The 13,486-nt window shown below is 35.3% G+C and overlaps 1 protein-coding gene across 4 annotated transcripts in view; it reads left to right on the top strand.

Annotated features, from left to right (window-relative positions):
- Positions 1-8,130, top strand: part of LOC127425693 (regulator of G-protein signaling 3-like) — a 44,411-nt gene extending 36,281 nt beyond the window's left edge. For 3 of the 4 annotated variants that reach the window (XM_051671925.1, XM_051671945.1, XM_051671934.1), the window contains 6 exons: positions 680-1,474; positions 1,610-1,680; positions 2,852-2,956; positions 3,536-3,597; positions 4,396-4,562; positions 6,259-8,130. In XM_051671925.1, the coding sequence (XP_051527885.1) occupies positions 680-1,474; positions 1,610-1,680; positions 2,852-2,956; positions 3,536-3,597; positions 4,396-4,562; positions 6,259-6,453 (1,395 nt within the window). In that variant the 3' untranslated portion in view covers positions 6,454-8,130. The remainder of the gene's footprint in view (positions 1-679; positions 1,475-1,609; positions 1,681-2,851; positions 2,957-3,535; positions 3,598-4,395; positions 4,563-6,258) is intronic. The other variant, XM_051671955.1, reaches the window with a different exon arrangement.
- The last annotated feature ends 5,356 nt before the right edge of the window (positions 8,131-13,486 follow it).

The following is a 13,486-nucleotide window of genomic DNA, read 5'->3' as shown; positions in this document are numbered from 1 at the left end:
GAGAAACAAATCAATGTTTCAATATTATTTTACAATAAATCTCCACTTTCACTTTCACTTGAAACGGAAAGTTAAAGTAGAGATTTATAGGAAAAAAGGATTGAAACATTGATCTGTTTCTCACCCAAAGTGATTGCATTACTTTAGAAGACATATATTAAACCACTGGAGTCGTATGGATTACTTTTATGCTGCCATTATGTGATATTTGGAGCTTGAAAGGTCTGGTCACCATTCACTTGCATTGAAAGGACGTACAGAGCTGAGATATTCTTCTAAAAATCTTTGTTTGTGTTCAGCAGAAGAAAAAAAGTCATTCACATCCGGGATGGCATGAGGGTGAGTAAATGATGAAATTTTTTTCATTTTTGGGTGAACTATTCCTTTAAGTGTAAATTTCACTAAATTTTGTTAAATTTAACACTTAAAATAATAACAAAATATGAGCTAATGTGATAAAAAAAAAAATAAACTCCATATCTTTGCTTAAGTACATTTATATTTTGATGTAATGATGTTTAGATATTTTTACAGGAAAACTCTGAATAAGTAAATGCTTTTTTGCACCAAGCTACAGAGATTTCCTCTAATGGTTCTTCAGAGTCACAACCAGACGTACTCAGTGTTTGTTGAATCTAAAGCCATCTGTTCAATTTCAGATTAATCTCTTTATTAACAGATGCTGGAACCAAAAGCAGCCGAACAGACTGATCTGGGTTTGCTGGGCTTCAGCTCTCACAGTGTGTCTGAGCCCTGTTCCCCATCATGCCCCTCTGCATCGCCCATTATGAGAAGAACCAACTGCAGCTCTCCAGCTCAGCGACTCTCTTACCCAGACCTGCACTGCAGCTCTGGAGATGCAAGCCAAGCTATTCCACCTTCACAAGACAGCTGCAAACCTGCACACATGGAGACCTCCGAGATCTGGAAGGAGAGACCGAAGGAGGTGAAAGGAGGTGGAGAGGAGTCAGATCTGGAGAAGAGGGAGCAGGGGGAGGGTGAGAGCGCATCCGAGACGATCAGTGTTGGCGCCAGACCCACATCTTCATCATCCTCTTCATCTCCTCTCGTCATTCCCAAGCTGTGTTTGGATCGCTCCTTCAACGCAGATGCTTTGACTTCACCATCCACTGATGATGATGATGAAGATGATGAGGAAGATGATGAGGAAGCAGACAGTGATGAAGGCTTTCTGAAGAGGAGGAGTATGGTAGAACCATCTCCTGCTGGTGGGCAGCAGAGTGGAGGCTTGTGTGTGCAGAGGTCTCTCCACAGACGCACGCACAGTGAGGGCAGTTTGCTGCAAGAGCCCAGATCTCCTCGCTTCATCTCCGATCAGGCCATCGACTGTATAGAGGCCAAGCGGGAGACTCCAGAGCGCTGGGCCATCCCCTCGCCACAGACTCTAAGGAAAGAGCTGACCAAGAATGGAGGATCTGTTCACCAGATCTGTCTGCTCTTCACTGGGAGGAGGGTGTGTATCTTCATTATACACCGCAACAAAGTCAAACTGCAAATACTAATGCATTCTGAGTTCAAGAATTACTTGATATCAGTATATTTAAATATCAGTGTAACAACATAACATGGTGTTGGATATCTTCCACAGGTTTGTGGCATGCCAAACTGTAAATGTGACACAGGAAAAAGTGCTTTTAAAAAGAAGAAATCCAAGAATTTGTGAGTCAAACCACTTTCTTTCTTTCTTCTTTTTCCATATGTATAACCAAGAACTCCATCTGCAGTTTTATTGGTTGAATCTCACAAAAACTGTTAAGAATTGTCTGGATATATTTTTTCCAGTTTACACCATGGTAGTATTTAAAGCACTGAATTTACCTGATGCTGCTCATTGTGGATGGACTGGATGGTCTTCATTACTGTATTAGAGATTTTTTCCACATTACAGTAGTGATAATTTTGGAGGGAAATGTGCTTAATTGCAATGAAAATAATTCACAATGCAAAAATAAAATAGGCTTCTTTATGCAGTATATATATATAAATAAATGTGTTTTTCTTTTTTTTTTCTTTTTTTTTTGGTTTAAATGAATATTCCGGGTTCAGTACAAGTTAAGCTCAATCGACAGCATTTGTGGCATTATATTAAATACCAAAAAAATACATTTTGACTTGTCCCTCCTTTTCTTTAAAACAAGCAAATATCTGGGTTCCAGTGAGGCACTTACAATGGAAGCCAATCTGTAAACATTAAAATACTAATTATTTCAAAAGTATAGTAATATATTGTAAACATGTGTTAACATGATTTTAGTGTGATAAAATCACTTACTAACCTTTTCTGTGTAAAGTTATAGCTAATTTTACAGCTTTGTTGCCATGACAATGTGAAGTCAACAAACTGTAAAATGACAGTAAAAATGATGATTTAAACAAATTTACAGCTCAAATAATACAAGAGTTTTAACAGAAGCATTAATGTAAGTGCTTTTATAAAATTATAACCCTCCAAAAATTGGCCCCATTCACTTCCATTGTAGGTGTCTCTCTGTAACCTCCATTTTTGCTTTTTTTTTTTTTTAAAGAAAAGGAGGGACGAGTCGAAATTATTTTTTTGGTAAACAGCATTATGCCACAAATGCTGTTGATTGAGCTTAACATGTATTGAACCTGGAATATTCCTTTAAGAGATACTAACAGAATACTTTCCATTCTCATGTTTATTGGGCAAAAGCACAACGCCTTTACTATAAGTATTCCTTCCACAATAAATCTCACGGCTGTAGCCACAATACACGGACAATTGATCTCTTCCCATTGGCTCTTTAAGAACACAATTACGGTAGCCAATTAGTCACCTGATATAGTGTGTTTTGTCTTCCTCACACAGGGCCAAAGACATGAAAAATCGACTGACTTTCCTGCGGAAGAAGAGCAACGACAGACATGGCAGCAATCCAGTCATCAAGCTTGAGAAAATCCTCAAGTCAGATAAGTGAGTACACGTGATTGTTTCCTCTTTCACCTGAACTGACCTCAGGGCAGCACAAATACTGTGTCTCATTTAAATGTTGGAAGAATATGTTAGTGGTGCTTGCCAATGCAAAAAACACCAACATTAATGTGCATTCTAGTGTGTTCTGGGTGGTTGTTTATTGACAAAATGTCAAAAGAGCCCATCCCAAACACTCTATGATATTCTTTACCCTAGATACGACTTGACCGCCTCCTTCAATGTAAATCTATGGTATTATTTTGCCCATTTTATCTTCTGCTAGGTGTCAATCAAACATCTGTTTATGTTCGTAGAACAAAGTTTAATATTTAGGGGTAGGGATTTGTTGAAATGGTAATAGTGATGCTTGCCTTAGCAGAATCTATTTATTATCTATCTATTGTTTAATTATATTAGGTGAAGCCTAATAATTGAATTGAAAGATCTCTGCTAATAAAACAATAATGACGTTTTGAGATATTGAGTAGATGACCTACTTTGTGTACTATAATTAGCTTTGTATGGCTCATTAGTGTGAGTAATAGTTTTGTTGACCACTTTGTATGCTCTCGTTCACAGAGCATCTCCAGAAGAAGCTCTCAAATGGGCAGAGTCGCTCGATGCACTGCTTTCTCACAAATGTAAGATTTGCCTCTCTCTTATTTGAAATGACAGCTATATTGATCTCTGCACTGAAGCAAATGTTACTTTTTTAAAATTGTAGTCAGCAGAGTTTTTCAAATCAGGATTCACACTGTATTCCAAATCCAGATTTTCAAAGATTTACCCCAGATTCTCATTCTCTTTCAGACTTATATAGTGCTAAGATAAAATAATTATAAATGGAGCTGATTATTATGAACCCACAAACAATTTATTTATAAACTCTTATGCTCTCAAATTTAGAGATTTGATGGAGTTTAAAACTGCACAAATAATGTATAAAGTAAAAAATAAGATGCTTCCAGACTGTGTCCAGAGGTTGTTTCAAATTGTCATTATGAATTAAGAGGATTTTGCATGTTTACAAAATCTAAGATTAGAACAAATGTAAAACAAAGATGTATATCAGTTAAAGGAGTTAATTTGTGGAATAGTTTTGATAAAGAAATGAAATGTGTAAAACACTAAACAGATTAAAAAAAAAAAAAACTTAAAAATAAGATGATTAACAAATATCAAACTGAGGTATGAATACTAGTAAGTAAATTTTTGTTGTTGGATTTTTTGGGTAAATAAATGTTTAGAATGTGTATATCTCTAAAGAGATCTGCATAAAATAATATATGTATAAAGGGTAGGTGTAATAAGCTAAGGCTTCAGCATACACCTTTTTCCGTCAATTTGCATAAACCTATGATTATTTATTAATTTACGTCTTTTTGTTGTATAACGGGAAATAAATAAACTAAACTAAGAATAATTTTGTCCTCTTTCAGATGGCCTGGCAGTGTTCCGCTCTTTCCTACAAACAGAGTTCAGCGAAGAGAATCTGGATTTCTGGCTGGCATGTGAGGACTTCAAGAGGATCAAATCACTGTCCAAAATGGCATCCAAAGCAAAGAAGATATTCACTGAGTACATCTCCATACAATCCTGTAAAGAGGTAAGCTGAAAAAGTCTTTACAGTGCCTACTCTCTCTCTCTCTCTATATATATATACATATCAAATAACGGATTTATGTTATCAAGTCATGTTCATATTAAAGGAATAGTTCAACCAAAAATGAAAACTCTCTTAACTTACCCTCCTGTCGTTCTAAACTTGTATCACTTTCTTTCTAATGCTGAACACAAAAGGAGAATTTTTAATGAATAGCCCAGTCCATCTTTTCAAAACAATGGCAGCTGATAGTTAGTCATTTTAAAGCTTAAAAAATGACCCAGAAGTATCATAAAAGTAGTCTGTACGTCCCATACTACATATTCCAAGTCTTCTGAATGCATACGATAGGTTTTGATGAGAAATAACTGAAATTTAAAAGAATGTTCTGGGTTCAATACATGCTAAGCTCAATCGACAGCATTTGTGGCTTAATGTTGATTACCACAAAAATAACTTCGACACGTCCCTCGTTTAAACTCGGGCCCATCGAGAAAAAAATTATGATCAAAATATGAATAACTACAGTCTTGACCAACACAAAATAGGTATCGTTTTTAAAGCTTAGAAGCTCTACTTTACAATGCACGTAGGCATTATGACCAAAACTGACCAAAATGAAAAAATTTGCAGACAAATCAGAAGTGTTCCGTTTTGATAATTTATTAATAATTTTGCACTGTACAGATTATTGTATTCAGTAAAAACATAAAACTGATCAAATAGCCATGTGTCATATGTCATTGCAAAGCTCTCAAAGAGTAGAATACAACCAGCCTATTACAAACAAAAATATAAACAAAAATCCATTCCGCGTTCTTTCATGATACATGACAGAGCCTCGTTTACAGTGGCTCGCATGTTCACGCAGGAACTTGCGTTGTTTTTAGCCCTAAACAATGGAATCTCTTGACATGAGGGTGAGTAAATTATGATTCTTTTAATAACAGCTACCAACAGATTATGAGATTGACTGTTTATTTATAGTAGTTGTTGGTCACTAATATGAAGGGCTATCATTTTGCAGATTGTGATATTATTAATTCTGTATTAGTTGATGAAACGTATCTTTAAAAGCAGATCTGTCACAAGACAATGAGCACTACATTCAATACCTTTGTGAAGGCTTAAACAGAATTCACAATGAAAAGTTCAAAGTTGTATTGAGTACATGCTCAACCTCTAAGACAGTGCAATGTTTTCTTTTCTTATAAGTTACCATAACTGCGTAATAGAACCACACTGCAAAAATTGATGATTGAAAATGAGAAATAAAATTGTACATTTAATGAAGTTTATGCTAAAGTAAATAAATGGCCACTGGAACAAAACAGAATACATTCTCTGAAAAGAGTCTTGATATCTTGTGCACCTTTCTGATTTAAGTTATTTTTACTGGAAACAATCCAAAGATACTGATTAAGAAAATAATATTTTGTAACAACAAGGCAGTAGAGCAAAGCAAATAATCAATAATACTATAGATATTAGTTAGAGAAAGCTATTATATGTACATAAAATATATAGAAATTATTCAAATGTTAGCAATTAAAATTAAACTCTTTAGTCTGCTTATTTTCAGCAGTCAATGATCAGACATTTCCAATGTTTAATGGATTCCAGGGAGCAGATGAGTTAGAAACCGAGTCCAAAATGAATATGTGATGTATCCTAAGCAGACTCTTGTTTTGTTTCCAAGGTTAATCTGGACTCATACACCAGGGAGCACATCAAGGAAAAGATGGAGAACATCTGTGCAGACTGCTTTGACCTGGCTCAAAGCAGAATCTTTGGACTCATGGAAAGAGATTCGTACCCTCGATTCCTCCGATCTGACATTTACATGGAATTATCCAACCAAAAGAGACCCAACTCTTCCACAGATTTATCTTAAAGCTATGAAAACAAACTGTAGAACTTTTCAGATCAGTATTGCTGGAGACAGGCAACAGATGTATGAAATGTGGATTTAGTACAACAGGACGTGTCTACATTCACACTATCCATTTCATGCACGGCTTCATGTTTACACGTCAGTCGCTAAGCACCTTGGAGAGCTCAGACTGTTAGATCTTTTACGTCAATTTGTACTATTTGCTTTTGAATGATGCTTTGCTGCACCCTGTTGGATGGTTTTGGCTATGAGACAGTGATGCGTCATGAATGTGCCCGGAAGGGTTGACTGAAGTCAATTTATCAGTGCCCAAAACAATGGAAGATCCAACATCATGGAAGATGCAAAGTTGTTGAGTATTGGAGCAAAGAGACAATTTGGTACTGTTTTGTTTAGCTTTACCAAGATATTTCGTTATTTCAGATAGATTTTCTTGTGTACACTATACCTCAACATACGCCAGAGAATAAATGCCATTACAAAGATAAATTCCAGTTACATGTTGAGATGATATTGGGGGAAAAGGATTGCTTAAGTATTGTTTAACATTAATGTCCTTTTTTTTCTGGAAGGCAGTCGACACAGTATGTAAAAGATGACATGTAAGTCTAAATTCTTATTTTATCTTTTGCATAAACTACAGTTTTTTTTTTTTTTTTTTGTTAACAACTATTGTTGTTTCACATCAAATATGTGGAATTCAACAAGGTTTAGACCACACCTCACCATTGTTTTTAATGTGTATTCTTTATATGCTCTCAATATTACTCTGGAAAAACATATTTACAAACAGAACACCCATTTCTATTAGTATAATGGACTTGGATCTAACCCTCTCATGTTTTAGAAGTGCAATATATAGTTGGTTATTACAGTAGTATTTCTTTAAAAAAAAAAAAAAAAAAAAAAAAAACATTATATCAAACAAGAGACCAGAACTTCATTCTTTATATACATATTGTATCAATGCTCTGCCATAATGCATCATAACAGTCAGTTTCTGGGTTCAAAAGTAAGAAGTGATTCCTTCTGTAAATAGAGACTGAGATACAATATATGAACTAACAGTTGTTGTGATGTTAAAAGTCTAAAGGTATTCTGTTTGTTGTCATTGCTATTAGACAATTGGTCACAAATCAAAGAAACAAAAAAGAAAACCCACATTTCTATTTAGTAGTAGCTGTGTAGTGATTGAACATAGAGGAGCATGTTTTGTAAACAGAAGTCTGTATTTCATGTTGATCTACAAGGCACTAGTCAGTTCAGAGGGAGAGTTTTCTCCTGCCTTCATCCTAACAATATCGTTCTTGCTCTAATAATAATTATTTCTTGTATTTATTTGTGGGTTCATATTACACTCATTGCTGCCTTTGTAACATAACAATGATCGAATAAAAATACATTCAGGCAAGTTAATTCCACATTTTTATATCACTTTAGAAAAAAAAAAAAAAAAAGAAAAAAAAAACTGGTCTGTTCATTATATTGTTGTTGTTTTGACACATATTTGGGAATAATTGTATGATAGCCTCCTCATGTAGAGGATGTGTGTCCCACTAAAAATCCCCAGAGGGCAGCAAAGCGCCACAATAATGCAAGAGGAAAACATTCTAGGAAACATTTATTTGTTGATTAATCATTAATTCACGCTTAATAATCAAATGATTTAGAATATATATATATTTTATATATATATATATATATATATATATATATATATATATATATATATATATATATATATATATATATATATATGATATTGCTTATATGCAACAGTTTTTGGAAAAACTGTGTACGGTCATAAAAACGCATTTGTGCATGGAACTGTTTTCTTACGTCACGGACCAGAATCTACCATTGCTGGTTGAAAACAAATGCGTCCAAGCCTTTCAAAAACATCAATTCAGAACTACGTGTATCACAGCTTGGACTGTTTCTAACATGTTATTGGAGAAACAAGGATGTGTGTGTGTGTGTGTGAGAGAAAGAGATAGAGAGAGAGAGAGAGAGAGAAGAGAGAGATATGAAGCATGTGCGATCACCTGTCGATGATGCTGTTAGTCAGCTTTCTGAAGATAATGTCATTTTGGTGAAATTCATCCTATTTTCTCAGTGGAAAAATAGCCGACATTGACATTTACACTCATTTACTTTTACGAGAGAGAGAAAAAAAAAAGATTTTTAAGCGGCTCTTCAGCATGAAAGCGATCTAATGGTGCCGTTTTCAGGGTGCGTCGACCGGTGTCAAATTTCAACACATTCAAAAATATATATAGGATATTAAAATGAATAAATGTCTATTTTTCCAGCCTGTTGTATTAGTATTTATTTATCACTACTTATTTCTTTTAGATACAGCTCCTATATATTGTTATTTACACAGGGCAAATATGCTATTTATCAAATCTACTTTTATTATGTATCGTATTTTAATGGCGATATAATTTATTACAGCTGACAGTTACGTGAACAAATAAGGTCTGAACATCAACCATAACAAGATAAAACTAAAGTCACGGCTTTTTAACACTTCTGTGTCAAATTTGAAGGCTGCTTATTCGATCAATACAGGCAAACGTCATATTATGCGACTACGCATCACTTTATGGAGAGCTTATGACCTACTAGTTAAGTCTTGCCTTAAGAACAGGTGGTGCAACCAAATTAAGCACTGACTTAATTACAAACTAACTAATAGTTACTAAGCCCTTAGTGTGAACTTTACGTCCCAACTTACGTGAAACCTTACGCACAGCTGGTGCAACCCTACCCAGGTACGCAAGAGTCATTCACTATACATTTTGAACAGTATGTGGAATGTGGAAAGTCAAGTAAGAGGTAAGTGCCTTGATTTTGTGTAATTAATGTCTGTTGTGTCTCTCAGCTGTGATGAGCCTTTATGTTGAAGTTGTTAGTTTAAAGCCATTTAAAGCTATTTCCTAGCTTTAGTAGTGTAGCAGTAATACGAGCGATCACGGAGTGCTGATGAATAAAAACACTGACTGACTCTGACTCACTTCACATCACCTAACTGACTCTTTTTACACACAAATATGGTATTTTGCCACCACCTGCTTACTAAAATATGTAATGTCACAAAATTAAATATAAAGAGACAGATAGCTCTTAACACATCTGCACTGCTCTTACACTTTAGTTTAGAATGGCACGAATACAAGCGGAGTGATACACACTGATGGTGTGAGACCATCAGTACTCATGGAACGTCTTTTGTCCAATCAGATTCGAGGACCAGAACTAACTGTTTTATATATATATATATATATATATATATATATATATATATATATACACACACACACACACACTACCAGTCAAAAGTTTTGAAACACTTGTTTTTTCACATTTTAGAATAATAGTAAAGTCATCAAAACTATGGAATAACATAAATTGAACTATGGGAATTATGTTGTGATTAAACAAAATCCAAAATAAATCAAAACTGTGTTATATTTGAGCATCTTCAAAGTAGTCATCCTTTGCCTAGAATTTGCAGACATGTACTCTTGACATTTTCTCAATCATCTTCTTGAGGTATCACCCTGGGATGCTTTTTAAACAGTATTGAAGGAGTTCCCATCTATGTTGGGCAATTATTGGCTGCTTTTCTTTATTATTTGGTCCAAGTCATCAATTTAAAAAAAATATATATATATTTTTTTAATTACATTTTAGTTTTATAATGAAATAAATTAATATGGTTGCACAATTATATTTTTGTCTTACAAAACTAATTTCAAACATTTAAGCATACGCCTTCAGATCAAAAGATTTTTAAGATCATGAGAAACATTTCAGTCAAGCGTTTCAAAACTTTTGACCGGTAGTGTGTGTGTGTGTGTGTGTGTGTATATATATATATATATATATATATATATATATATATATATATATATATATATATAATATTATTATTATTATTATTATTATTATTATTATTGCAAGATCATTGAACATTAGCCTATTACTGGCCTAATTCCTAGGTTAGGGTGAGCAGATGACAATAACAAAAAATAGAGTTGTTAAGTTTTCACAATTTTTAATCACCTTTACATTTTTGCAACATGCTGCTTAAAATACACTGCCTGGCCAAAAAAAAAAAAAGTCGCCATTTGGATTTAAATAAGCAGATACAGATACTTATTGCAGTGATTAATATGTTTCAGCTGGCAACAATTCTTTTAACCCTAATTGATACAGTGTGGATTTAGAAGTCCTGACAATGCTTGAAATTCCATGTCAAATACTACAACTATGTAAAAATGCTTATTTAGCGCAAGGCAAATGAAAGGTGAGGCAGAACTATGTGCAAATGTGAATTAAAAAAAAAATACAACATTTAATTACTTAATTAGGGCCTATACATAGAAACACAACGCTTCAAAAATATATAACAAATAAACAAATGCAAATATAAATAATAACTATAGGCTACACATACCTTTTAATGAGCAGATCATTGCATATTTTGTGCAGTTAAAAACTCAAAAAGTCACAAAGTATTTTTTTCATGACTTATTTTCTGGATCTCAGTCAAACTGGAGCATTTTTAGCAAGATGTGGACAGTAAGTCCATAGAGGATTCCCAGCAATGCACCGGAGCATAAATAATTAATGCAGATTACTGTGCACTATGTATTATTTTACATTTGCCTATTTACTGTAATTTATACTGCTGTTGCATCATTTTCAGTTATTTGTCATGTGGTGATTGTTGAGAGCTCATATTACTGTATAAGTTGTTTTGGTTGATACCATTATTGTGGCTTGTGTGTTAAAGTGATAATTCACCCAAAAATGAAAATTCTCTCATCATTTACTCACCCTCATGTTTCCTTTATGTGATTTTTGGAACTAAAGGTCTGGTCACCATTCACTTGCATTGCAAGGACAGACAGAGATTGGTTTTTTTTTTTTTTTTTAATGCCATATCATTGAACAGTTGCCTATCACTGGCCTAATTCCTCAATTTCCTAAGGTTAGGGTGAGCAGATGACAAAAAAAAAATAAAAAAAAATAAAAAAATAAATCAGGACTCACAAAGGAGTTGTCACCATTGATGTTGAGTTTTCACCATTTTTAATCACCTTTAAATTTTTGCAACATGAGGCTTAAAATACACAGCCTGGCCAAAAAAACAGTCACCGTTTGGATTTAAATAAGCAGATACAGATACTTATTGCAGTGCTTGATATGTTTCAGTTGGCAACAATTCTTTTAACCCTAATTGATACAGTGTGTAGCTTCTCATTTCTTAAACAACCATGTCAGAAGACGTATCCGGTGGTTGTGGAAAAGATGTTACTATGTTTCATAAGGGGCAAATTATTGGCCTGCATCAAGCAAAGAAAACAACTAAGGAGATTGCTGAAATCACTAGAATTGGGTTAAGAACTGTCCAACACATTATTAAAAACCTGGAAGGATGGTGGTGAACTGTCAGCTTCGTGGAAGAAATGTGGTCGGAAAAAAATCTTGAATGATCGTGATCGGAGATCACTAAAACGCTTGGTGAAGTCAACTGGTAAAAAATTGACAGTAGAACTCACGGCTATGTTTAATAATGAGACTAAGAGCATTTCCACACGCAAAATGCGACAAGAACTTACAGGATTGGGACTAAAACAGCTGTGTGGCCACAAGAAAGCCAACTGACAAGAAAGCCATCCTTCAGATGAGACCCCTGTTCATGTAAAGTGCTTTGAGTGTAGAAAAGCTCTATATAAATGTAACATTCATTCACTTGTTAGTGAGGCTAATCGGAAAAACAACTTCAATTTGCTAGGGAGCATTCAGATTGGACTGTGGAGCAATGGAAAAAGGTCATGTGGTCTGATGAGTCCAGATTTACCCTATTCCAAAGCGATGGGCGCGTCAGGGCAAGAAGGGAAATGCATGAAGCGATGCACCCGTCATGCATAGTGCCCACTGTACAAGCCTCTGGAGGCAGTGTTATGATCTGGGGTTGCTTCAATTGGTCAGGTCTAGGCTCAGCAACGTTATGCGGCAATAAAATGAAGTCAGCTGACTACCTGAATGTACTGAATGACCAGGTTATCCCACCAATGGATTTTTTCTTCCCTGACGGCACGGGCATATTCCAGGACGAAAATGCCGAGATTCATAGGGATCAAATTGTGAAAGAGTGGTTCAGGGAGCATGAGGAATCATTTTCACACATGAATTGTCCACCACAGGGTCCTGACCTTAACCCCATTGAAAGTCTCTGGGATGTGCTGGAGAAGGCTTTACAGAGTGGTTCGACTCTCCCGTCAGAGTTGGAGCAAAGATAATTTACCCGAGGGGGCATTTGAAATTTCAAAGGGGCCACAGATTTGTTACTTTACCCTAAGAAGTGAAAATGAAGTTTTTTCCCCCAATACCTTTGTTGTCATCTGAATGGCAGTGCGAGTCATGGCTTTGATAGATATGCACATGCATAAGCTCAACTGAAACATCACCAAACATTCAAAATAAATAAAATCAATTTTCGGTCGAGGTTCCAACCGAGCCGAGCCGATACTAAATGTGACGTCAAATCCCTGCAGATCACTGATTGGTCAGAGAGAATAGTCACTACCAGCGTCACTAGATTTGCGACACGGGACATCAACCCACTAGTTTTAAAGTTAGCAACAGCGATAGCAGTATCATTTGTTCACGCGACTTTCGAATTGTAAAAAGAAATGGCTGTGCACAAAACCACGCCGTGGTCAATAAACGAGGTGCAGACGTTCCTCTCGTAAGTAGCCGAGGAGTAAGTTAGTAGCTCTACAGCAGTAGAGGCGGCGCAACTATGACGATCAGCCTATAATCCCACCCACGTTGAGGCTGCACTAAACTGCAGTGGAAAAGCAAGCTCAGAAAAGTAAAGCGGGCAGAGTCGAGTTGAACCGTAACGTGCAGTGGAAAAGTGCCATTAGAACAACTGAATGTGCCGTGTGCTGGTGTTAAAACTCTTTTCTTGAGGACCACATCTCTTCATGCTTGCACTTTTATTTAAATCCTT

Source organism: Myxocyprinus asiaticus, chromosome 3 (genome assembly GCF_019703515.2).
Source record: "Myxocyprinus asiaticus isolate MX2 ecotype Aquarium Trade chromosome 3, UBuf_Myxa_2, whole genome shotgun sequence".
Classification (NCBI taxonomy): domain Eukaryota; kingdom Metazoa; phylum Chordata; class Actinopteri; order Cypriniformes; family Catostomidae; genus Myxocyprinus; species Myxocyprinus asiaticus.
This window is presented reverse-complemented; position numbering and strand designations above follow the sequence as displayed.